This window comes from Mustelus asterias, chromosome 10 (assembly GCF_964213995.1).
Source record: "Mustelus asterias chromosome 10, sMusAst1.hap1.1, whole genome shotgun sequence".
Taxonomy (NCBI): Eukaryota; Metazoa; Chordata; class Chondrichthyes; order Carcharhiniformes; family Triakidae; genus Mustelus; species Mustelus asterias.
Window position 1 is genome coordinate 119723617 of NC_135810.1, and position 27479 is coordinate 119751095.

At 48.5% G+C, this 27479-nt stretch overlaps 1 protein-coding gene across 2 annotated transcripts in view; it reads right to left on the reverse strand.

Moving 5' to 3' along the window:
- Positions 1-14231: 14231 nt before the first annotated feature.
- Positions 14232-27479, reverse strand: part of capn5a (calpain 5a) — a 102249-nt gene continuing 89001 nt past the window's right edge. For both annotated transcript variants that reach the window (XM_078222570.1, XM_078222569.1), the window contains exons 11-13: positions 26470-26591; positions 22670-22806; positions 14232-21514 (exon numbers count right to left, since the gene is read on the reverse strand). In XM_078222570.1, the coding sequence (XP_078078696.1) occupies positions 21332-21514; positions 22670-22806; positions 26470-26591 (442 nt within the window). In that variant the 3' untranslated portion in view covers positions 14232-21331. The remainder of the gene's footprint in view (positions 21515-22669; positions 22807-26469; positions 26592-27479) is intronic.

The window sequence follows — 27479 nt, forward strand, 5'->3', positions numbered from 1 at the left end:
GGCCAAATGACCTCCTTCTGTACTGTAAGTTGTTGCTGTAAGAGAATTCGGACACAGTGTAGAATATATTTAATTGCACAGAGGGTTGTGAGCCTGGACTGGAGTTGATAAGAGAATCAGAAAGGGCGGCAATCAAATTGGTTGGATAAATGGTTGAAGGAAACAGGCAGACACACGTGATTAGAATCACAGCTCCTACAGAGAATAAACACCAGACTGCTTGGTGGATTTCTTTGTCATTTGTTTTTTTGGGATCTGGGTGTCGATGATCAGGTCAGCGTTGGTTTGTCCCTCCCTAATTTCCCTTAAAAGTGATGATTAACCATCTTCTTGAGCAGAGTCGCTTTGCCATGAACATGAAACTTTCAGAGGGCAGTTGAGAGTCAACCACATTGCTGTGGCTCTGGCGTCACAGGAAGGCCAGACCAGGTAAGGACGGCAGATTTCCTTCCCTAAGGGACATTAGTGAACCAGATCGATGGTGGTTGTTATTGCTGTTACGGAGGCTGGCTTTCAATTCCAGATTAATTAATTTAATTTAAATTCCACCAGCTGCCGTCTCCCTCCCCCCGACGACCCCCCAGAGGATTGGTGTGGATATCGGGCCAAGTGGCATTGCCACTACAGCATCGTCTCTTTCTGATTCAAGAGCAGAGAAAGAATTAACGTACAGGAGTAAAGTTGTCAAAGGGCTGCAACATTAGTCTAATTGAATTTGTGAGGACTGAGTTTAGACATGTTCTGTAAGTAGAATCTTTTGAGTAACACTATCGTGGAGACATTAGCATGATGGCACAGTGGTTAGCACTGCTGCCTCACAGCGCCAGGGACCTGGGTTCGATTCCGGCTTGGGTCACTGTCTGTGCAGAGTCTATACATTCCCCCCGTGTCTGCATGGGTTTCCTCCGGTGCTCCAGTTTCCTCCCACAGTCCGAAAGACGTGCTGGTTGGGTGCATTGGCCATGCTAAATTCTCCCTCCGTGTACCCGAACAGGCGCCGGAGTGTGGCGACTAGGGAAATTTCACAGTAACTTCAGTGTTAATGTAAGCCGACTTGTGAGTAATAATAAACTGATATTGGGTAAAGAAGAAGAATATGAACTAGTCCAATATTTCGCTCAATTTGACATTGACGGGTCCTTATTAATACACACTAATCCCTGAGGAGGAGTCCATTCAATGTTTGTTGGTTTCTAGTTTGATATTTACACTATTGGTGTGGCCCCAACATAAGCATTTCCTTGGCTGCATTAAGAATGTTTTTTTAAATCACACCCCAGCTAACCTTCGAGAGGGAGAGATAGAGAGAGAGAGATAGAACCTGTCTCTTTCTAAGGAAAGATGAATAGGGCTGCCACAGAAACACATGAGTAATATAGCGTAGAGATAATTAGTTTCAAAGGGCAAAGGGTAAGTGGCCCTCGTTTGGGTCGAGTGTTTGTGATGTCAGCATGTTCTCCCGATTGGCAGGGATTGATTGGATTTTCCCGTGCCTAAACATTGCTTCCCTTCTTCAACTCCGAACCACTGAAGACAATTGACTAGAATCAGAGGAACACAGAAGGATGGCCATTTGTGTCCCTGCCTTTCCTTTGTAACAGCAGCTCAGCGAGTCCCACTCCCCCGGCCTTTTCCCCTGCAAATACTTCTCAGATTATTCACCAATTTCGTTTTGAAAGCCATGATTGAACTGGCCCCCACCACACTCTCAGACAGTACATTCCAGATCCTAACCACTTGCTGTATGAACCTGTCTCCACCACACTCTCAGACAGTGCTTTCCAGATCCCAACCACTTGCTGTGTGAATCTGTCTCCACCACACTCTCAGACAGTGCATTCCAGATCCCAACCACTTGCTGTGTGAACCTGTCTCCACCACACTCTCAGACAGTGCATTCCAGATCCCAACCACTTGCTGTGTGCACTTATTTGCTGGGCCAGTTCGGAGTCAACCACATTGCTGTGGCTCTGGAGTCACATGTAGGCCAGACCGGGTAAGAGCGGCGGATTTCCTTCCCTAAAGGACATTAGTGAACAAGATGGGCTCTTACAGTAATTGACAATGGTTTCATGGTCATCATTAGATTTTTCATTCCAGGGTGATCTTGTTCTACACAACCCGCTGTGTGTTTTGCATTGGCAGAGGTGTCTCACCTTTGGCCAGTGGTGAGATCTTCTGGTCCTGCTGATGTCAATGGGGTTTCCCGTTGACTGTACCCCTTGCCATCGGGAAACCCTCAGCGGGGGTGCGTCGTTGGTGGGACCGGAAGATGCCGTTGGCATGAACGGCCTAAATGTTTTGTCCCTGGGGTTTGTTGGATTTACATTGCACCATCGACCATGGGATTTGAACCCCAACCTCCAGAACCTTATCCCTGGTCTCTGTATTACGAGTTCAGTGACAATATCACTACGCCACCACCTCCCCAGATTCATTGTACGTGAAAAAGGAGAATATAATGATGCTGATTGTACACTTTACACAGGATATGTACTCAAAGAATGTACATTAAAACGTGTAATATGGCGCACACAATGTTTACTAAGTGTACCTGCAACATTTACCAGATGATTTATTGTAACTTACATAATTAAAAATCATTACAATCAAGTGAACAAAAAACAAAAAGAACAAAGAAAAGTACAGCACAGGAACAGGCCCTTCGGCCCTCCAAGCCTGTGCTGATCATGATGCCCTAACTAAACTAACAAAAAAACCTTCTGCCCTTCCTCGATCCGTATCCCTCATTCCCTCCCTGTTCATGCACCCATCCAGATGCCTCTTAAATGTTGCTAATGTACCTGCTTCCACCACCTCCTCTGGCAGCGCGTTCCAGGCACCCACCACCCTCTGCATGAAAAACCTCCCCCGCACATCTCCCTTAAACTTTCCCCTTCTCACCTTGAACCTGTGCCCCCTTGTAATTGACACTTCCACCCTGGGAAAAAATCTCTGACTATCCACCCTGTCTGTGCCTCTGATAATTTTGTCGACCTCTATCGGGTCTCCCCTCAGCCTCCATCTTTCCAGTGAAAACAATCCTAGTTTATTCAACCTCTCCTCATAGCCAACACCCTCGAGACCAGGCAACATCCTGGTGAACTTTCTTTGCACTTTCCCCAAAGCTTCCACATCTTTCTAGCGGTGTGATGACCAGAATTGCACACTGTTCAATTACATTCCCTGATATTATTTATTGTTTCATAGGTTTGGAATAGACACGTAGATGTACAAATTTGTAGAACTATTGTATAAACAAAATGAAGAAAATAATGCGCTATTTTGCTCATTAGCATCTCATGAATGCTTATTAAAACAACTGATGGCCCAATGGCTCCTTCTGCACTGTCGGGATTCTATGATTCCATTGCACAGGAATGTCAGCCTGATTTGTTGTGCTCAAGTCCAGGAGTCCAAGGCTCTACGTTCTGGAATTGCCTCTCTAGCCCCCTCTCCCCCTCTTCTCCCCAGACCCTCCTTAAAACACACCAGTTTGACCAGGTCTGTGGCCACCTGTCCTAATATCTCTTTATGTGGCTCTGCGTCAAATTTTGCATCATAACCTTCCTGTGAAGCCCATCTGGATGTTCCATTGTATTAAAGGCACGATATAAATACAAGTTGTTGTTCATCAAATCATAGAATCCCTACAATGTAGAAGGAGGCCATTTGGCCCCTTTGAGCCCGCACTGTCAACAAGCCCCATCCCCACAACCCCATGTATTTACCCTGGCTAGTTCCCCTTACACTAAGGGACAATTTAGCATGACCAATTGACCTAAGACCATAAGATCATAAGACATAGGAGCAGAATTAGGCCACTCGGCCCGTCGAGTCTGCTCCGCCATTCAATCATGGCTGATATTTTTCTCATCCCCATTCTCCTGCCTTTTCCCCATAACCCCTGATCCTCTTATCAATAAAGAGCCTATCTATCTCTGTCTTAAAGACACTCAATGACCTGGCCTCCACAGCCCTCTGCGGCAAAGAGTTCCACAGATTCACCACTCTCTGGCTGAAGAAATTCCTGCTCATCTCTGTTTTAAAGGATCGTCCCTTTAGCCTGAGTTGTGCCCTAACCTGCACATTGTTGGACTGTGGGAGGAAACCGGAGCACTCGGAGGAAACCCACGCAGACACGGGGAGAACGTGCAAACTCCACACAGACAGTGACCCAGGGCCAGAATTGGACCTGAGTCACTGGCGCTGTGACGCAACAGTGCTAACCACCGTGCCACCATCCTGAGGGAGTGTTGCACTGTTGGCAACCCTGGGAGATCAGAGTGGGAAAATTAGCCAAAACCTATTTCTACATAAAGGTCATGCCCTTTTTACAGCTTTCTCCCTGTCCCATGAGAAGTACAAATTGAATTTGCATTGATCTGAGCTGAATTGACACATTAATCTTTCTCTGCTCTCATTAATCATCAGTGTCTAATCAATATGGCATCTGTCCAATGAGTGTAACCCTTACTGCCCTCACTTTACCCTTCATTCCAATGCTTATGAGCTTCAGTTCCAATCTAGTCAATCACTAAATCACTCGGCCCTGAATTCCCCCCCAGATTTTAACCCTTTACTGCACCCTGGGCCTTGGATCTGCCTTGCTAACATTGAACATGTAAGATCCTGAGGGAGTTTGGCAGGGGGATTACAGGAGGATGTTTCCTCTTGTGGCGGGGGGGGGGGGGGGGGGGGGGGGGGGGAATCTAAAACCAGGGGATTTCTCTTTTCATATGGAGATAAGGAAACATATTTTTTTCTCAGAGAGTCTTTAGTCCGGGGAATCCTCTTTCCCTCAGAGCAGTGCAGGCTGGATCATTGAATTTAGTCAATGCTGAGTTAGATAGATTCTTCATTGACAAGGATCGAGTATGGGGGACAGACTGGAAAAGTCAAGTTAAGACCACATTCAACTCAGTCAGGATCTTGTTGAATGGTGGAGTAGGCTTGAAGGGCCGAATGGCCTACTCCTGGCTCCTTAATCCTATGTTCACCATGGTCGTAGAAACCCTACGGTGCAGAAGGAGGCCATTTGGCCCATCGAGGTTGCACCAACAACAATCCCACCCAGGCCCTATCCCCGTAACCCCACATATTTGCCCTGCTAACCCTTCTAACCTATGCATCCCAGGACACTGAGGGGCAATTTATCATGGCTAATGCACCAAACCTCCACATCTTTGGACTGTGGGAGGAAACTGGAGCACCTGAAGGAAACTCACACAGACACGGGGAGAACATGCAGACTCCGCACAGAGAGTGACCCAAGCCAGGGATTGAACCCAGGTACCTGTGGTGAACCATAGTTGGTTACCACTATGAGTACTGAACCATAGATGGTCAGCACTATGGGTATTTGTAGATATGTTACTGTTGGGGTTAGGGTTGGGCTGTTCTACCTGTTGATATTGTTCTGTGGTACACTCCAGTTGGCTCCGCCTACCTGGAGGAGTATAAAGGTCACTGCACTGCCTAGTGACCCTTTAGTCTGGGATTGTATTGTATATAGTGTGCTCCATTCTTGTTAGTAATAAAAGCCTTTATTTCCCGGGTACAATCTAGCCTCCCGAGTGATTTAATCGCGCATCAGTACCTAGAGCTATGAAGCAGCAGTGCTAACCACTGTGCCACCGTGCCACTCATGATAGCATGGACTAGTAATTTATTATCATTTTTGGATTAATAAATCCAGTAGAACATCATTTCAAATTCCACTCTGGCTATTTGCCAATTTGACATCAATTTGAAAATCAGGATTTACTACTGGAAGTTCCAACTGCTTCCCAATATCCTTTAGAAAAGGAGTTTTACTTCTTTTCTTTCATGGGGTGTGGGTATCACTGGTAAAGCCAACATTTATTGCCCGTCCCTAGTTGCTCTTGAACTGAGTTGCTTGCTGTGACATTTTGGAGTCAACTGGATCTGGAGTCACATGTAGGCCTGGCCAAGCAAGGACGACAGATTTCCTTCCCTAAAGGGCACTGGTGAACCAGATGGGTTAGTACAATAGTTGATGATAGTTGTTATGGCAACCATTACAGAGACAAACTTTATATTGCATTCTTTTTCAATTTGTTAATTGAATTTATTAATTAATTGAATTTGAATTTCACTGTGGGATTTGGACCCATATCGTAGCCTGGGTCTCTGGAATGATAGTCCAGTGACACTACCACTGGAGCACCATCTCTGCAGAAACTGCCAACCTTACTGGGCCCGGGCCTATCTGTGACTCCAGGCCAACACCAAGCGCGGTTGACTCTCAACTGCCCTTTGAACTGGCCCGGAAAACCACTCAGCGATATTGAGGCCATTGATTGGAGGGAACAATCTGAGTCTTGCCACAGGTGGTCCTATCCCAAGAATAGATATTTAACAAAGAGGTGACGGAGGCTGGCTATGCCAATCCTTGCATCTTCCTTCCATGACATATAAGTGGAGGGACCAATTAATTTTCCCACTGCATGACCGTGTTTTGCCCTCTGTCCTTCCACACATTTATTTATTATTACCACAACCCACCCCCACCCCCCCAGTCTAGTAACATTTTCCACATCTAGTTACAGTGGTAGAATCCTAGAATCCCTACAGTGCAGAAGGAGGCCATTCGGCCCATCGAGTCTGTACCGACCACAATCCCCACCCAGGCCCTATTCCGGCAACCTCACGCATTCACCCTGTTAATCCCCCTGACACGAAGGGGCAATTTAGAATGGCTAATCAACCCAGCACATCCTTAGACTGTGGGAGGAAACCAGAACACCCGGAGGAAACCCATGCTGACACAGGGAGAAAGTGCAAACTCCACATGGACAGCGACCCAAGCCGGGAATCGAACCCGGGACCCTAGCGCTGTGAGGCAGCAGTGCTAACCACTGTGCCACCGTGCTGCCCTAAACCCTGGAGTCTAGGGTAAGTCGTCAATTTAATTTTCCTCCTTAGCTGTGAGGGAAGAGGAACATAGTTCAAGCCTCTATTCAACACCTTAAATTCTCAGCCTTCCAAATTGATGGGAGATCTGAGCGCAGGTAAGGGACAAAGTGGGAAGTCACAACGTGTGGAATTTTCAGGATTTGAAGCTGTGACTCCCAGCTTCAGGTAAGAAATTTCTTTGTTAAAATAACACAGAGCCATCCATTGAAATAAAACAACAACAAAAATCCAACAACAACTTACATTTATATAGCGCCTTTGGTCAAGAAAACAAAGAAATTGTCATATTTTTCTGTTGGTAATATCATTGTTATATTTCTTACGTACTGGAAGGCGAGCTGTCCGGTGGTTTTGAGTATGGTAATTGAGTGACTGTGGGAATCTAAGCTAACAATAAAAAGTGGTGTTGATATGGTAATGAGCCATGAAGCACTTCAAACTGATGTTTACCTAAGGCAATAGCAGGAGAAGATTTGAATGGGTTGTTTTGACTCAAAGAAGAATATATACAGATTGTGAAAAAGGTGCGGGGAAGCAAAGTAACGTTAGGGTGAGTTTACTTTTCTTTTAAATCCTAAGAGCTAAAGTAAATAAACAAATCTAATCAATTCTGGGAGAGAGCATTTTGACAGAGACTGGGTGAGACAATGGAGAGATCAAAGGGAAAGAACGTATTTAAGGAGATACTGGAACTTATGTGAGGGGAGCAGTTATTTAGATATCCCAGGAGACAGCAGGAAGAGCTGGTCAGAACTCCCAGAAAAGAGTATGAACCAAATCATATCTGAAGGATTTGTTTTTAGATTATCTAAAACATGGACACAGAGCCAATTGAGGAGATATTAGGGACATGAGCAAAGTTCTTAGAATCATAGAATCCCGACCGGGCTGAAGGAGGCCATTCGGCCCATTGAGTCTGCACTGGCCACAATCCCACCCGGTCCCTATTCCCATCACCCCACATATTTACTGTGCTAATCCCCCTGACACTAGGGTCAACTTAGCATGGCCAATCAACCTAACCCGCACATCTTTGGACTGAGAGAGGAAACTGGAGCACCCGGAGGAAACCCACGCTGACACGGGGAGAACGTGCAAACTCCACACAGACAGTGACCCAAGGCCGGAATTGAACCCAGGTTCCTGGCACTGTGAGGCAGCAGTGCTAACCACTGTGCTACTGTGGTTAGCATTTTCTTGGCCAAAGGTGTAGGCTTTAAGGAACATTTTAAAGGATGCGAGGACAGCCGGATGGAGAGGTTTAAGGAGCAGATCTGAGAGCTCAGAGCCTGGGCAGCCGGAGGTACAACCACCAATGATGGAGGATTTAAAATCAAAGGTGATCAAGAAGCCAGATTGCAGGAGAAGATATTTTGTGGGGTTTTGAGACTGGAGGAAATTACAGAGGGGCAAGGCCCTGGGGGAATTTGACAACAAGGGTGAGAATCGTACATTGAAGACATTGTCTGGCTGGGAGCCGGGGTGATGGGTGAGCGGAACTTGGTTTGAGTTTGGGTATGGGCAGCAGAGCATGTGATGACCTCAAGAATATTGAGGATGGAAAATCGGAGACTAGCTAGAATAATGAAGGAAGTCCTTCACTGAGGGAGTGCTGCACTGAGCGAGTGCTGCAGTGAGGGAATGCAGCGCTGAGGGAGTGCTGCAATTAGGGAGCGCTGCGCTGTGGGAGCGCTGCAGCGAGGGAGCGCTGCACTGAGCGAGTGCTGCAGTGAAGGAGTGCCGCGCCGAGGGAGCGTCGCACCGAGGGTGCACCGCACCGAGAGAGTGTCGCATTGAGGGAGCGCTGAGGGAGTGCTGTACTGAGGGTGTGCCGCACTGAGGGAGTGCCGCACCGAGGGAGTGCCGCACCGAGGGAGTGCCGCACCGAGGGAGCGCCGCACCGAGGGAGCGCCGCACCGAAGGAGCGCCGCACCGAGGGAGTGCCGCATTGAGGGAGCGCTGAGGGAGTGCTGTACTGAGGGTGTGCCGCACCGAGGGAGTGCCGCACCGAGGGAGCGCCGCGCCGAGGGTGTGCCGCGCCGAGGGAGTGCCGCGCCGAGGGAGTGCCGCGCCGAGGGTGCGCCGCGCCGAGGGAGCGCCGCGCCGAGGGAGCGCCGCGCCGAGGGAGCGCCGCGCCGAGGGAGCGCCGCGCCGAGGGAGTGCCGCCCTGAGGGTGTGCCGCACTGAGGGTGTGCCGCACTGAGGGAGCGCCGCACCGAGGGAGGGCCGCACCGAGGGAGGGCCGCATTGAGGGAGCGCTGTGGGAGTGCTGCACTGTTTGAGGTGCCACCTTTCAGATGCAGTATTAATTCGAAGTCCTGCCTGCACTGCCAGCTGGGTGTATGGGAGGAGGGCAGCCGTATCCAGTGTCTGGGCTGCTATGTCTCCCTGAGCCAATGCCCAAGATAGATGTTGGGCCTCACTCGTCCCAAAACTGTAAAATCCCACCCAAGGTCAAGGGACCTTCCCATGCGATTCCCATGGTCGGCTGGTGGGCTGGTAAAATTCCTGCCATTGTGGTGATACAGTGATGGATACTGCCCTCCAGTGGCCATCTTGTGCATATATTAGATTATTCTCCAATGAAGAAACAGCAACTAGATTAAAGCAGGTTCATATTCAATAGATTACCGCCCCTTTACATCTTCCAGACTGACAGCTCCTGTTGTGTCTTTGTTAAAATGACTAAGGGAAAAGGGGGCATTGACTCTCTGCTATACAAATATTAAACATGCCGACCACTCTATCGCCCGCCCACACTTTGGCAAATCAGACCACAAGGCTGTGCTCCTGCTCCCGGCTTACAAGCAAAAACTGAAGCGGGAGAATCCATCAAAGAGAGTCGTGCAATGTTGGTCTGAGGAATCGGATGATCTCCTATGGGGCTGCTTGGAGTCAGTGGACTGGTCAGTATTTAAAAACTCTGCGACCAGCCTGAACGATTACGCCACTACAGCAACAGACTTCATCAGTAAGTGTGTAGAAGACTGTGTGCCAAAGAAGCAAATCCGTGTCTGCTGAAGTCCAGGTCTGAGGCGTTCAAGTCAGGTGACACTGACCGATACAAGAAAACCAGATACGATCTAAGGAGATCCATCAAAGATGCCAAAAACCAGTACCGGACCAAGCTAGAGTCCCAGGCTAGCCACACCGACCCCCGCCGACTATGACAAGGTCTGCAAAACATAATAGGCTACAAGATGAAGGCATGAAAAATCGCTGGCTCCAACGCACCCCTCTCTGATGAGCTCAATGCATTCTATGCCCGTTTTGAGCAAGAGGTCAGTGAGAGCATGCCCTCCACCCCAGAAGCCTCGGATGAACCTGGATCTGGGGTCACCATTGCAGATGTCAGAGCAGCTTTCTCGAAGGTCAACCCATGGAAAGCCACAGGCCCGGATGGGGTACCCGGACGAGAACTCAGATCCTGCGCGGATCAGCTGGCGGGGGTGTTCACAGACATCTTCAACCTCTCTTTGGAGCAATCTGAGGTCCCGATCTGCTTCAAGAAAATGACCATCATCCTAAGAAAAACCAAGCAGCCTTAATGACTCTCGGCCGGTGGCTCTGACATCCATCGTTATGAAGTGCTTCGAAAGGTTAGTCATGGCACGAATCAATTCCGGCCTCCTGGACTACCTGGATCCACTACAGTTTGCCTACCACCGCAACAGGTCCACAGCAGACGCCATCTCCCTGGCCCTGCACTCAACCCTGGAACACCTAGATAACAAGGACACCTATGTCAGACTCCTATTTATTGACTACAGCTCAGCCTTCAACACTATTATTCCCACGAAACTCATCTCCAAACTCCGTGGCCTGGGCCTCGGCACCTCCCTCTGTGTCTAGATCCTGAACTTCCTAACTCACAGACCACAATCAGTAAGGATAGGCAACAACACCTCCACGATCATCCTCAACACCGGTGCCCCACAAGGCTGTGTTCTCAGCCCCCTACTAAACTCCTTGTACACCTATGACTGTGCGGCCAAATTCCCCTCCAATTCGATTTTCAAGTTTGTTGACGACACCACCGTCGTGGGTCGGATCTCAAACAATGATGAGACAGAGTACAGGAATGAGATAGAGAATCTGGTGAACTGGTGCAGCAACAATAATCTCTCCCTCAATGTCAACAAAACCAAGGAGATTGTCATCGACTTCAGGAAGCGTAAAGGAGAACATGCCCCTGTCTACATCAAGGGGGACGAAGTAGAAAGGGTCCAGGCTTCAAGTTTTTCGGTGTCCAGATCATCAACAACCTGTCCTGGTCCCCCCCCCCCCCCCCCCATGCCGACACTATAGTTAAGAAAGCCTACCAACACCTCTACTTTCTCAGAAGACTAAGGAAATTTGGCATGTCAGCTATGACTCTCACCAACTTTTACAGATGCATCATAGAAAGCATTCTTTCTGGTTGTATCACAGCTTGGTATGGCTCCTGCTCTGCCCAAGACTGCAAGGAACTAAAAAAGGTTGTGAATGTAGCCCAATCCATCACGCAAACCGGCCTCCCATCCATTGACTCTGCCTACACTTCCTGCTGCTTCAGCAAAGCAGCCAGCATAATCAAGGACCCCACGCACCCCGGACATTCTCTCTTCCACCTTCTTCCTTCGGGAAAAAGATACAAAAGCCTGAGGTCACGTACCAACCAACTCAAGAACAGCTTCTTCCCTGCTGCTGTCAGACTTTTGAATGGACTTACCTTGCATTAAGTTGATCTTTTTTACACCCTAGCTATGACTGTAACACTACATTCTGCACTCTCATCATTTCCTTCTCTATGAACGGTATGTTTTGTCTGTATAGCGTGCAAGAAACAATACTTTTCACTATATGTTAATACATGTGACACTAATAACTCAAATCAAACCAAATCAAAATCAAACCCCGGGGAAACAGCCTGAGGACCCAATGGTGCCGGAACGAATGACTCAGAGATGGAGAATTGAAATCCCCCTCCAGGCGACTACAGCCTCACACCACTTTCATTTTGAGGTCTCTCGGCCTGGTTGGCAGTAACAAGTTTTTAAAAATTCGTTTTACGGCAAGTGGGCATTGCTGGCTGGCCAGCATTTATTGCCCATCCCTGGTTGCCCTGGAGAAGGTGGTGGTAAGCCGCCTTCCTGAGGTAGCTTACCACCAGCACTTAGGAAGACTACTAGGATCTCAAGGATAGTTGGACGAGATTATTAACACACTGCGTTTAAAAAGTAGCAGAAGCCCTGCCCCATCCCCCCTCCCCACTCCCAGGTTCATTCCTATCAGTTGCTGCTGTCAACCTCGGCACACTCACAATGGCGGGGGAGCGTCAGCCAGGATTCCACATTGGTCAATAGCCAATGGGCACACTGCGTCTCTCTCTCCAAGTATCTGGTCTTTCCTTTGACTGTCTGCCTGATTCTGTGTCTCTCTCTTTGCTAGGTCCTCTCTCTTTCTGCCTGTTTCCCTGCCTGTCCCTCAACATCTCACTCTTTCTGCCAGTCTCTCTCTCCCTTCCTCTCTCTCTCTCTCTGCATTTGTCTCTCACCCGCTCTCTCTTTGTCTCTCTCTCACACTCTCTCTTTCTGCCTCTCTCTCTCTCTCTCTCCCTCTGTCTCTCTCTCTCCTGCTCTGCTTGCATCTCTCTTTGCATCTCTGTCTCTCCCTGCCTCTCTGCCACCCCGTCTAATGGTAATGGTAAGATACTTGGTAGTGTGGATGAACAGAGGGATCTGGGTGTCCATGCGCATAGATCCCTGAAAGTTGGCACCCAGGTTGATAGGGTTGTTAAGAAGGCGTACGGTGTGTTAGCTTTTATTGGTAGAGGGATTGAGTTTCGGAGCCAGGAGGTCATGCTGCAACTGTACAAAACTCTGGTGCAGCCATATTTGGAGTATTGCGTACAGTTCTGGTCGCCATATTATAGGAAGGATGTGGAAGTGTTGGAAAGGGTGCAGAGGAGATTTACCAGGATGTTGCCTGGTATGGTGGGAAAATCGTATGAGGAAAGGCTGAGGGGCTTGAGGTTGTTTTCGTTAGAGAGAAGGTTAAGAGGTGACTTAATAGAGGCATACAAGATGATCAGAGGATTAGATAGGGTGGATAGTGAGAGCCTTTTTCCTCGGATGGTGATGGCTAACAATCGGGGACATAGCTTTAAATTGAGGGGTGAGAGATATAGGACAGATGTTAGAGGTGGGTTCTTTACTCAGAGAGTAGTAAGGGCGTGGAATGCCCTGCCTGCAGCAGCAGTGGACTCATCAACATTAAGAGCATTCAAATGGTTATTGGATAAACATATGGATGATATTGGAATAGTGTAGGTTAGATGGGCTTTAGATTGGTTCCACTGGTTGGCGCAACATCGAGGGCCGAAGGGCCTGTACTGCGCTGTAATGTTCTATGTTCTCTCTCTCTCTCCCTTCTGGTGTCTCTCTCCCTACCTTTATCTCCCTTCCTGTCTCTCTCTCTCTCGCTCCCTCCCTGTCTCTCTCTCTCTCTCTCCCTCCCTGTCTCTCTCTCTCTCTCTCCTTCCCTGTCTCTCTCTCTCTCTCTCCCTCCCTGTCTCTCTCTCTCTCCCTCCCTGTCTCTCTCTCTCTCTCTCCCTCCCTGTCTCTCTCTCTCTCTCTCTCTCCCTCCCTGTCTCTCTCTCTCTCTCTCTCCCTCCCTGTCTCTCTCTCTCTCTCTCCCTCCCTGTCTCTCTCTCTTTCTCCCTCCCTGTCTCTCTCTCTCTCCCCCTCCCTGTCTCTCTCTCTCTCCCCCTCCCTGTCTCTCTCTCCCTCCCCCTCCCTGTCTCTCTCTCCCTCCCTGTCTCTCTCTCTCTCCCTCCCCACCTTTCTCTCTCAGTAATATACTTTTCCAACAGGCCATTCAGTCTGTATGCAGATGGTTGAAAGAACAGTTCCAGCAGCAAGATTTTGCATTTTTAAGTAGAATAAATTGGTGAAAAGAACAGATGATGTATCCCCCCCCGGTGTCGGTACAAAATGATGAGAGTGAGTCAAAACTCTATTCATATTTTATTTCTATCTGGACTGCAATAATCATATAAAATACACATTATAGTTATTAAAACATCTTAATTAGCTGTAATTCTGTAGAAAGTCAGGACATGGTTGGGATGTATTTGGCTAGTTTCATGCAAAGGGGGAATGGTTGCAGAGAAGCATCTATACACGGTCTGGTAGCTCAGAGCAAAGCGGAAGCGATAATGTGCAGACATTTCACTGAGAGAGGCACGTTAGACTTTGTCTCAAAGACAGCCCCCCCCCGGCCCCCCCTCCCCCCCCCCCCCCCCCCCCCCCCACCGGACCCTACACTCTTCCCCTAATCATCTCTGGTCAAGGGCCACATTCAGATACCCTCAGACTGAGATCCAACGTCAGAAACATCTACCCTGCCCAGTAATCACGGTGGACACTTCCCCATTGAAAAGCCAAGTTCCATTAGAACTATAAAAATCCTACCGTTCTAATGAAGGCCTTTCACCCCTCTATTGAAGCTGGGACATTGCTTTGCTCTCAGGCACATGGAAAAGGGGGAAGCAATTCAATGTCTCACCTCCTCACCATTATGGGGTAACGGGGTTGGCTCAGTTGCCTCAGAGACACACTTGGATCAATGGCCACTGGTGGAAGGATTGGGTGTGGCACCAAGTGGTCTGAAGCAAATACTGTTCGGGAGCAGTTTCATTCCCCACTCTCCGCCCACGATAATTCCGGCTCCATCCAGATTTAACAAATTGAGCATGGGAACTCAAAACAAAATCAAAATGGCTTCCACTAAAGAGACGGGGAAATACTTTACAAGAGATAAATTCTCAACCGCATGAGCGATGGACAGAAGATTCCGTATTCCAGCTCCGAAGAGTATGACTGACTTTTTAAAAGAGGAAATTTCTTCACCCAGAGAGTGGTGAATCTGTGGAATCCACTCCCAATCAAATTGAGATATACAATTTGATAAAGGCTATTGATGCTTCCACTGGTGGGGGATTCTAGGACGAGAGGTCATAGTCTTAGGATAAAGGGTAACAAATTTAAAACAGAGTTGGAGGAGAAACTACTTCTCCCAAAGGGTTGTGGATCTGTAGAATTCGCTACTCCAAAGTGCAGTGGATGCTGGGACAGTGAGTAAATATTTTTGGGAGAAGTAGTTTCTCCTGAACTCTGTTTTAAATTTGCTACCCCTTATCCTAAGACTATGACCTCTCGTCCTAGAATGCCCCACAAGAGGAACCATCCGCTCCACATCTACTTTATCCATACCTTTTATCATCTTGTATACCTCAATTTGATTGGTAGTGAATTCCATAGATTTTAAATTGGTAATGGGTTGAAGAGTTATGGAGAGAAGGCAGGAAAATGAGGATGATGAGCATATCAGCCATGATCGAATGACCGAGCAGACTCAATGGGCCGAATGGCCTAATACTGCTCCTATATCTTATGAACTGATGAACCACGGAAAGTAGTTGAGGCCAAAATGTTGTGTGATTTCAAGAAGAAATAAGATATAGCTCTTGGGGTCTAAAGGGATCAAGGGATGTGGGGAGAAGGGGGGTGGGATCAGGATATTGAATTCGATGATCAGCCATGATCAAAATGAATGGTGGAGCAGGCCTGAAGGGCCGAATGGTCTACTCCTGCTTCTAGTACGTGGTGACTGCAGTGCCAATACACAGCCACCAGGTGTCAGCAACACCCAACCCTTATTGTTTCCAGAGCTATTTGGGTGGGAATCTCCCCGGGGAATTTTCCCACTGCATCGACGTAACTCCGCCAGAAATCGGGAGCAACTCCGGGGATGTTCCCGGTTTTTTTCAGTTTGGATGGACAGCCGGGTTGTCAACCCTCCAGGACCGACCTGATGCCGGCAGGAATTGAAGATCAGGACACAGCTCTGTTCAATCCTGGAGGTATATCATAAAGACATTAAAATAATTGGTTTATTTTTGTCATTTTATTTAGACATTGCTCGAGTGAATATAAAAATACTGAAAATGGTGGGGGATGGGGGGAGGGTGGGAGGCTGTTTGGCAACCATCAGGCATCATCCAGTTGGCTAATGAGTCTTTTTGCTTTCCCATTGGCGGTGGAAGACACAAGGATCAGTTTGTTGGCCGAGGAATGGCTGGAGTGTGGGGGGCAAACCATGGATAGAATCTCCAGGAATACATTTAATCAGTCGGGAAGCCTAAGGGATGGGGTGGGTGGGGGGGGGGGGGGGGGGGGGGGTGGTGGGTAGAGGTGGCATCATCCTTTAACAGTCTACCCAAAGACATTGTCTTATCATTGTCTAAGGACCGTGCCAAGTGGCATAGATGACCTCAGGTCTTTCAAACTTAATCAAAGTTCAGAAACTGAGCAAAGGATCAAATATCAGCAAAGCAACCAAAATATCTGTCTTCCCAACATTGAATGCACAGAAATGGGGTAAAGAATAAGTTTCTTTTAGGGTTGCGTTTTATTCATGTCAATACTGGTCTGTTCATCCTACAACCGAAGACTGTAACTCTATTTTTTATCCAATAATTCAAGTATTCCGGATTCACTTTTATCCTCTGCCCAATGGAGTTCAGATTGCTCGGCCTAGTCTCAACGTGTGTGACGATCATCAACCAACAACTCTGCCTCCTACTGAAGCAACTTGCAGTCAGCCACCAGGAGGCGTTCGACACCATCCCGGGCATGGCTCCCCCTTCTGGTGGGGGGTGTTTCTGCCTCTCTAATAAAAAAACTGATCACTCGAAGGATGACTACAGGGAACTTGGACAGGCCTTACTTCATTTGTGGGACATGGCTGGCTGGCCAGTATTTCTCGCCCATCCTTAGTTGCCCTCGAGAAGGTGGTGGTGAGCTGCCTTCTTGAGTGATTGATGCAACTGTGTGGCTCGCTAGGCCATTTCAGGGGAAGTTGAGAATCAACCACATTGCTGTGGCTCTGGAGTCACATGTAGGCCAGACCAGGTAAGCATGGCAGATTTCCTTCCCTAAAGGGACATTAGTGAACCACGCAGGGTTTAAAAACAGATCTTCACAGCATTGCTGCAAGCAAGGTCCAGGAATAAAACTGTTGCGGGAGGAGGGATGGGGAGCCAAAAAAAAATCTTTGTTATAAAATCATCAGATATGGGGAGGAGACTATTTGATTGACGGTCAAAAATTATCCAATATGTTGATGAAGCACCTGCTTGCTTGCCAATTGTCTGTGGCATGATGGGATGCCTTCAGGATGGACATGTTGTCCAATCAATGATGGGAGAGGTTGAGGGGGCATGGCAGTGGGCAGCAGGAAGTCATGTGATGATACCTCCAGGAATCTGTCTATTCAGAGTTGGCAACCCTTACCATGGACAGGTAAGTTGCTCCCTGCCTCAGGGGGTTCTTGGCTAACTTGGTGGCCACGTGCACAGGTTCCTGGTGGATCTGAACATTTTCTAACCACTTCAGTACAAGAGATATAAAAAAAATACAACAAGCCTGTCTTGTTTTAAAAATCTAATTCTCCCTCCTTATACAATAATATAAAAGGGAGGGCAGAAAAGCGAGACAGTCCTACATTGTACATGAGCAGAAACATGGGCAATTGTTCATCATTTTTTGAGAAAACACTTCTTCAGTTGTACAACGTAAAAGAAAATTGGTCCCAAGTGGCTGTTGATTGGTCAGTCAGTGTTAGATTGGAACCATATCACAGTGAAACCTACTGGGATAGGTTCAATTCTACCCAATCCGGAATGCCACATCCCACTTACTGAGAAGTTGACTTAATAGTGGTATAAGCGTGAATATACACATTCATTGTACAGAATGTAAACAGTATAATACAGGACATGTAAATGGAAACTATAAATGCACACTGGAGAAGGTTTCAGTTCGCTAAGGTAAATTTTTGCAGGGATTTTTTGGCACCTTATCGGGCAATTGTTCTCATCTCTTGCTGTCAACTCATGGTGGCACAGTGGTTAGCACTGCTGCCTCACAGCGCTGGGGACCCGGGTTCGATTCCAGCCTCGGGTCACTGCCTGTGTGGAGTTTGCATGTTCTCTCCGTGTTTCCTCCGGGTGCTCCGGTTTCCTCCCATAGTCCAAAGATGTGCAGGTTAGGTGGATTGGCCATGTTAAATTGACCCTAATGTCAGGGGGAATAGCAGGGTAACCCCTGGGCGGGGTTGTGGTCAGTGCAGACTTGACGGGCCGAATGGCCTCCTTCTGCACTGTAGGGATTCTATGATAACTCAGCATCAAGTATTTCAATGTCTGCTCTAGACTGTAGCTTCACTGGCCTCTTGCAAGAGCTCCTTCTACTACAGGAATACAAATATCCGTTTCCCACCACCATCAATCCCCGCAAACAATCAGATATGAAAGCATGGGATGTGGGCATCATTGGCAAGGCCAACATGTGTTGCCCATCAGAAGGTGGTGATGGTGGGGAGCCAACTTGAACCATTGTGGTCCATCTGATGCAACTCTTCTGTGGCTATTTAATACAATTGATTAGTAGATTTCAGACGAGCATTTAAGAGTCAACCACATTGCTGTGTATCTGGAGTCACATGTAGGCCAGACCAGGTAAGGACGGCAGATTTCCTTCCCTAAAGGCACATTGGTGAACCAGATGGGTTTCAATAATAGTGTCATGGTACTAGCTTTCAGTTGTGGAATTTTTCCCCCCCCCACAGGATGCAAGCGTCGCTGGCTAGGCCAGCATTTATTGCCCATCCCTAATTGCCCTGAGAAGGTAGTGGTGAGCCGCCTTCTTGAATCGCTGCAGTCCCATGTGATGTAGGTACACCCACAGTGATTTTGACCCAGCGACCATGAAGGAACAATGATATGTTTCCAAGTCAGCTTGGTGAACGGACAGAGGGGCACTTGCGGGTGCTGTTCCCATGTGTCTGCTGCCCTTGTGCAGTCAAATTAATGGAATTTAAATTATTGTCATCCTATCTCCTTCATCCATGATTTTTCTGCGGGGAGTGGGGAAGAGGAATTTGTGCACGGACTTGCACATTCACGCCTCGCTAATTCTGAATAATTATTTAAGAATATTCCCCCAAACACACATTCATTGCACAAAAATAATTCCAACACATCGGCTAGAAGGTTGCTACGGACGCAACAAGTACGCCAATAAGGACAATCCTTCTTTCTTAATTGGCACAAAGAAAAACCTTCCCATTTGCAAAAACATCTAAAAAAAAATGCATTAAAAAGATAAACCAATGTTAGGATTCGATTAAAAAGTAACAAAATACTTCCTTCATAAAACTGGTTTAAAATGTGACTGTGCAAATTGCCCCAAAATGCACATTCTCAGAAAGGCCCTTGGGGTGCTAAGTGGCTTCCCCCCCCCGGTAATGCCCGTCGTTATTGATTTGAGGCCACATAGGAGAATGAGAGCTAAGTCCCGAACACAAGACATTGTCAAGCTTCAGAAGAACGAGAGAGGGAAAATGGGACTGACCCGTGATGGATGGGATAGTTAACGGCAGGTTTGGCATTATGAATGACCAGAGGAATGGGGGGGTGGGGGGTGGAGGAGGAGGAGGGAGGGGGCGATAGGAACCGATGCAGGGAAGCATATACAGTCATGTTTTAAAACGCTAAAGAGGAATTATAAGAGAACACAGATAAAGAATGAAAATCACTGGCTCCTAGAGAATTCAAAATGATCTGACAATTCCAACTGACTAATGCAACTGGTGAAAATGTTCTTCTTTTTGATGGCCTACTCTTCACTGTAAGCTTCTGGACAATGATCGCTGGTGGAGAGAGAGAGAGAGAGCGTGAGAAAAAGACAGCGGCGAGTGGGGGCAAGAGCAAGATAGACAGAGAGTGAGAGATAGAGAGAATGAGAGAGAACATGCAAGTGAGAGCGAGAGCAAGAAAGAGGGAGTGTGCGAGTGAGAGAGAGAGAGAGAGACCGTGCGAGTGAGGGCAAGAGCGAGAAAGAGGGAATGTGCAAGTGAGGGCGAGAGCGAGAGCAAGAGAGAGGGTGTGTGCGAGTGAGTGAGAGAGAGAGAGAGACCGTGCGAGTGAGGGCAAGAGCGAGAAAGAGGGAATGTGCAAGTGAGAGAGAGCGTGCGAGAGAGAGAGCAAGTGAGAGTGAAAGAGCGTGCAAGTGAGGGCAAGAGAGAGAGTGAGACAGCAAGTACAAGAGAGACAGTGAGAGCAAAAGTGAGAATGCGAGAGAGAGAGCGTGCAAATGAGGGCGAGAGCGAGAAAGAGGGAGTGTGTGAGAGAGAGAGAAAGACGAGTAGGAACGAAGCCTTATACTAACTCTAAGGAAAGGGCCACGAAATGCAGTGTCATCAGGAGAGAGATAATCGGATAATGATTGAAACAGGGCTTTTCCCTTCATTCTCACCAACTTCCCTGAGGGGAGGGTTTGGGGGGAATAGCTAGTGCTGAGCGAACTGGGGTCGAGTCTAAGTACAGGATCCCGGCTTGTTTTTTTTGGCTGAGATGAGATAATTTGGCACAGGCCAGGGGCGGCCCAGTGGCACAGTGCTGCCCCACAGCGCAAGGGACCCAGGTTCGATTCCCGCCTATCTGTGCAGAGAGAGAGAGAATGACAGCTAACTGTCATTCTCTCTCGGAGTCTGCACATTCTCCCCGTTACTGCATGGGTTTCCTCCCACAGTGCAAAGATGTGCAGGTTAGGTGGATTGGCCATGCTAAATTGCCCCTTAGTGTTCCAAGATGAGTAAATTAGGTGAATTAATGGGGTAAATATGTGGAGTTATGGGGATAGGGCCTGGGTAAGATGCTCGGTGTCAGAGAATCGGTCCAGATTGATGGGCCGAATGGCCTCCTTCTGCACTGTAGGGATTCTATTCTATGATCTTGAACCTGGCCTCCACGTCTCAAGTGTCGATGCAGCCGGGCCATCGAGTGAGCAGGACGCCTTGAGGAATTAATGTCAATCTAGCAGAATAACACTGGGGAGCATGCTGTTAGTCTGAAGATGTGCAGGTTAGGTGGATTGGCCATGCTAAATTGTCCCTTAGTGTCAGGGGGGACTAGCTAGGGTAAATGCATGGGGTTATGGGGATAGGGCCCTGGGTGGGATTGTGGTCGGTGCAGACTCGATGGGCCGAATGGCCTCCTTCTGCACTGTAGGGATTCTATGATAATCTTCATGGTTGGGGAAGCATTAAGTGAGAAAGAAGCTTGCAGAATAATGTCTATCGGGATAGCCGCCCCAATGAGGCCGCAGTATAAAGGAACAAGACTCCAACAGGGGAAGAGTTTCAGGAGTACGGTGCGATGATAGTCAGCCGGCACCCCAAGAGCCATTCCCTGTCCCTAAAATGTCTTATCCCCAGATCCTGATGGACCTTCTCAAACCCTGACTCCAATCTTCCATCTTTCCGGCAGTGACAAGTGTTCCAGAGTTTAGATGCCGACCAGTTCGTGGCTGCTGCTGATCTTCAGGCTGATGGTCCCGGGAAGGTCGTTGCCCTGTCGGTTGCCCTTGTCCCTCAGATGAAGGGTGTGATGTGGCTGGAGGTCACTGGGGTCAGCCGTCACAGTCACTTGACCGAGGAACTGGTCACTAATGGCATTGTTGTTCCAGATCTAGAAGGAGCAAAAAAGAAGAGAGGAAAAATAAAGGATAATTGATTCAAATCTCGCTGAAAAGAGACATGCTGCTGAAGTTTTTCATTTTGCACTCATCAGGATAAACCCAAGAATGCCAAATTTCAAACAATCACAATGATTTATTTGACAGGACAACAAGGTGCTGATTGGTAGACAAATTGACTCTGACTGGCCAAGGTGTTGCCATGGAGACAGCACTGGGGTGCTATAGGGTCCTGAAATTCCCAGGTAATTCTAAAGGCATAAGGCTTGAACATATTCCTTTTGTTTGCAGGGAACGGGTCCTAAAGTATAGAGTCAAGAATATTTCAAAACCTTTTGAGGAGTTCTTTAAATCCTCACCACATTTGTATTCATAATTGCAGCAAGAACTCTCCCTCTCTTCAAAATAGTGCGATGGCATCTTTTAAAACAACCAGAGAAACTTTGGTCCGAACTGGGAGACAGCACCTCTGACAGAATGGCACTCCCTCAGTATCAACCTTCGTCTTTGTGCTAAATTCTCCAGAGTAGGACTTGAGCTTACAAGCGTCTGACCCAGAGGCTAAACCCCACCCACCTCCCCGGAGGCTAACAGAGTGGCAGTGGGCACAGAACCCTGGCTAAATGGGTATGGATTCTCCTGACGGTTAACCTCCCCGCTCAAATACGTGAGCCACAGATGGTATCAGATAAGCCAACCAGAGTAAAAGATGGCGATGCCAAGACTTGTGTGTGCTGTACAATGCGTGAATGAAGCTTAGTCAGGGTGGGGGTGACACTTCTGCAGAGCATTTGAGAAGCGGGGGGGTGGTTTGAATGATTTAGATGGTTCCTAAGGCCAACTTCAGGGAATCAGCAACCAAGGTGTTACAGCAGCTGGTAGGTTGAGGTGGGGTCGACAGGGCTGGGGGGATGGGGAGTGGGACCAACTGGCTAGCTCATTCAGAGAGCTAGCACAGGGGCATGGCGGGCCAAATGGACTCTTTCCCCGCTGTCCAGATTCTAAGCATTCTGGCTTTTTCGACTCCTGACACCAATCCCTCACCCTGGCAACGGGCCACATACACAAGATGCCCAGGGCATTCTCAGAGCGACATCCTGGGAAGGGTGGGTGCGGATCTTGCATAGTGCACGGTAACCCATTCTCACCTCAATGCGGATTGGCTCCTTGGGATCCTTCCTGTAGAAGATTCCCTTGACGTTGAATTCGGGATTCACCGTGTCCTTGTGGATGGGTGATCGGACCTTCTCTCTCCCACACCGGATAATGACGTACGGATCAGCACCTGCACAGAGACAGAGGTCATTAAATCATTCACCAATCAGCCACCCCCCCATGAGAGAGCAACAAGAAAGCCTCAGCACGCGGGGGAGATGGTGGGAGGGGAGTGGGGTGGTTGCTGCATGTTCCGGACTACTATTATTATTAATATTTAAGACATCGAGTCCCATTCACCCTTCTGTACTTGCTGCTGATCAGTGAGGCAGCATCTCTGCTGTTTTCAAATCCCTCCCTGGCCTCACTCCCTCCCTATCTCTGTAATCTGTAATTGTGGGTGGCACGGTAGCACAGTGGTTAGCACTGCTGCTTCACAGCTCCAGGGACCTGGGTTCGATTCCTGGCTTGGGCCCCTGTCTGTGTGGAGTTTGCACATTCTCCTCGTGTCTGCGTGGGTTTCCTCCGGGTGCTCCGGTTTCCTCCCACACTCCAAAGATGTGCGGGTTAGGTTGATTGGCCATGCTAAAAATTGCCCCTTAGTGTCCTGAAATGCGTAGGTTAGAGGGATTAGTGGATAAAATATGTAGGGATATGGGGGTAGGGCCTGGATGGGATTGTGGTCGGTGCAGACTCGATGGGCCGAATGGCCTCTTTCTGTACTGCAGGATTTCTATGATTTCTAATCTCCTCCGAGATCTTCGGCCCTTCAGTTTTGGATCTTTGCGCATCCCCAATTTGAATTCATCCACCATTGGTGGCCGTGCCAACAGCTGCCAAAGCCTTGGTCTTAGGTTAGGTGGATTGGCCATGCTAAATTGCCCCTTAGTGTCAGGGGGACTAGCTAGGGTAAATGTCTGTGGTTATGGGGATAGGGCCTAGGTGGGATTGTGGTTGGTGCAGATTTGATGGGCTAAATGGTCTCCTTCTGCACTGTAGGATTCTATGATTCTATAATTCTGGTCTCTGGAATTTCTCCCCCAAACCAGAAGGGCAATTTTTTCACACAGAGGGTGGTGAGTGTCTGGAACAAGCTGCCAGAGGTAGTAGTAGAGGCAGGTACAATTTGGTCTTTTAAAAAACATTTAGACAGTTACATGGGTAAGATGGGTATAGAGGGATATGGGCCAAACGCGGGCAATTGGGACTAGCTAGTAGTAAAAACTGGGCAGCATGGACAAGTTGGGCCGAAGGGCCTGTTTCCATACTGTAAACCTCTATGAATCCCCGTTACCAGCTGTGTTAGTTCATGGCGGCCTGTCTCCTTGCCCTGCAGCATGCCTGTAGAGTCATGTTTCTCAAACTACAGACAACCAATTGTGTTTCTCTAACAGAGAGAGATTCCTATCGTTCCTCATGGACTATTGGTTAATTACCATTTACCATCCATTCAATATTTTTAGATATTCATTGAGTGAGTGGGTGTCGATTAGCTCAGTTGGCTAAATGACAATCGCGTGATGGGCATTGACGCCAATGGTGCAGTTTGTTGAAGGGTAATCAAGAAGGTAGATGAGGGCAGTGCAGTCAACGTTGTCTAGAGGGTGGTGAGTGCCTGGAACTTGCTGCCGGGGGAGGTAGTGGATGCAAATACGATAGTGACTTTTAAGGGGCGTCTTGACAAATACATGAATAGGATGGGAATAGAGGGATATGGTCCCCGGAAGGGTAGGGGGTTTTAGTTCAGTTGGTGCAGGCTTGGAGGGCCAAAGAGCCTGGTGCTGTGCTGGAATTTTCTTTGTTCATTTATCAATTATAAAAATATTGGAAATGAGGTTGAAAGAGCATGATTTGCCATGTGAATCCTCTGGGAATAGACCCACTAATTGGAGTTTGCTTTTAAGACTTTTAAAAATTCATTCACAGGATGTGGGTGTCGCTGGCTCGGCCAGCATTTATTGCCCATCCCTGACTTCCCTTGAGTTGGTGGTGATGGGCTGCTTTCTTGAACCGCTGCAGTCCATATGGTGCAGGTACACCCACAGTGCTGTTAGGGAGGGAGTTCCCAGATTTTGACCCAGCGACAGTGAAGGAACGGCCGATATATTTCCAAGTCAGGATGGTGAGTGGCTTGGAGGGGAACCTCCAGGTGGTGGTGTTCCCAGGTATCTGCCGCCCTCGTCCTCCTAGCTGGTAGAGGTTGTGGATTTGAGAAGTGGTAACGAAGGAGCCTTGGTGAGTTGCTGCAGTGCATCTTGTAGATGGTACACATGGCTGCCATTGTGCGTTAGTGGTGGATGGAATGATGTTTAAGATGGTGGATGTGGTACCAGTCAAGGGCATTTGCCCTGCTTTGTCCTGGATGATATCAAGCTTCTTGATTGTTGTTGGAGCTGTACCCATCCAGATAAGTGGGGATAATTCCATCACACTCCTGACTTGTGCCTTGTAAATAGCAGACAGGCTTTGGGGAGTCAGGAGTCACCACAGGATACCTAATCTCTGGCCTGGTACCCAGTTTTTATTTAGAATCATAGAACAGAATCATAGAACTGTTACTGTGCAGAAGGAGGCCATTCAGCCCATTGAGTCTTCACTGACTCTCCAACAGAGAATCCCACCCAGACCCATCACCTGTCCTATCCCTGTAACCCCATGCATTTACCCCGCTAATCCTCCTAACCTACGCATCTTTGGACACTAAGGGGCAACTTAGCACGGTCAACCCACCTAAACCTGAACATCTTTGGACTGTGGGAGGAAACCAGAGGAAACTCACGCAGACACGGGGAAAACCATGCGAACTGCACATAAACAAGCTGCGAATCGAACCCGGGTCCCTGGCGCTGTGAGGCAGCAGTGCTAACCACTGTGCAACCGTGCCGCCCAAGTGTCGTAGGGTAATCGAGTTCAGTTTCTGGTCAGTGCTGACCCCTGCCAATCTTTTTGGTAAATCAAACCAACGAAAGTAACAAAAGGAACAGAGAGATCTTGGGGTCCATATCCACAGATCTCTAAAGGTTGCCACTCAAGTGGATAGGGCTGTGAAGAAGGCCTATAGTGTGTTAGCTTTTATTAACAGGGGGTTGGAGTTTAAGAGCCGTGGGGTTATGCTGCAACTGTACAGGACCTTGGTGAGACCACATTTGGAATATTGTGTGCAGTTCTGGTCACCTCACTGTAAGAAGGATGTGGAAGCGCTGGAAAGAGTGCAGAGGAGATTTACCAGGATGCTGCCTGGTTTGGAGGGTAGGTCTTATGAGGAAAGGTTGAGGGAGCTAGGGCTGCTCTCTCTGGAGCGGAGGAGGCTGAGGGGAGACTTAATAGAGGTTTATAAAATGATGAAGGGGATAGATAGAGTGAACATTCAAAGACTATTTCCTCGGGTGGATGGAACTATTACAAGGGGGCATAACTATAGGGTTCATGGTGGGAGATATAGGAAGGATATCAGAGGTAGGTTCTTTACGGAGAGAGTGGTTGGGGTGTGGAATGGACTGCCTGCAGTGATAGTGGAGTCAGACACTTTAGGAACATTTAAGCAGTTGTTGGATAGGCACATGGAGCACACCAGGATGATAGGGAGTGGGATAGCTTGATCTTGGTTTCAGATAAAGCTCGGCACAACATCGTGGGCCGAAGGGCCTGTTCTGTGCTGTACTGTTCTATGTGCTATGTTCAACTAAACTGAGGTAATGCCATTGAATATCGAGGAGGTGAAGGTTGGCGGGTGTGCCTTGATGGGAGATCTCAGTCACAGCTCAGCGTTAAGAGAGGGCATTGCGCGCGATACCTGTGCTGCCGTCCTGCTGGGCCAATCCGCTCGCAGAGACCACGTGAACTTGAGTCACCACCTTGGGGTGTCCACACATCCCAGACCAGCAGGTGCGAGGCGGTTCGTTGAGAGTCAGCTCCCTGCGGAGACCACCACAAACAGAAAGCACACAAGGAGCACAGGTTGGAAACTGAAGTCACTTTGCAAAACGGAGGGCCTCCATCTTAATGAGAGACCCTTTAAAATCTCACTGCCATTCGAAAGCGAGTGATGGTGTTTCCAACTGCACCGGGCCACACAGGGGGAAATCCCTGCCAACTTTAACAGATCAGAGAATCTTTATAAAGCAAATGAAACAATATTCTGTCATCGCGGTTCTCAGGAACCAGAACAGGATATGGGTTGGAGCGTGCAACTGCACCTGGTTGCTTTATCAGTGCCGATGTATCATTTGGATCGGGGTGTTACATGTCCACGGTGAGGTATGTGGGAGAGTCAGGGTGCAGTTCCAGAGCACACTGATAGATCACTGAGCAAGGTTAGTGCTGGGAGTGGCAGTGAACCCAACCGGAGTAATGAGAGTGTAACCAGAGAAAGATTGACAACTAGAAAGATAAAGGGACAGATATATGAGACCAACAGATAAAGGCAGTGTCATAGAAATAGGGAGAGGGAGGGACAGAGAGGACGGGAGGGGGGACAGAGAGGACGGGAGGGAGGGACAGAGAGGACGGGAGGGAGGGACAGAGAGGACGGGAGGGAGGGACAGAGAGGACGGGAGGGGGGGGACAGAGAGGACGGGAGGGGGGGACAGAGAGGACGGGAGGGGGGGACAGAGAGGACGGGAGGGGGGGACAGAGAGGACGGGAGGGGGGGACAGAGAGGACGGGAGGGGGGGACAGAGAGGACGGGAGGGGGGGACAGAGAGGACGGGAGGGGGGGACAGAGAGGACGGGAGGGGGGGACAGAGAGGACGGGAGGGGGGGACAGAGAGGACGGGAGGGGGGGACAGAGAGGATGGGAGGGGG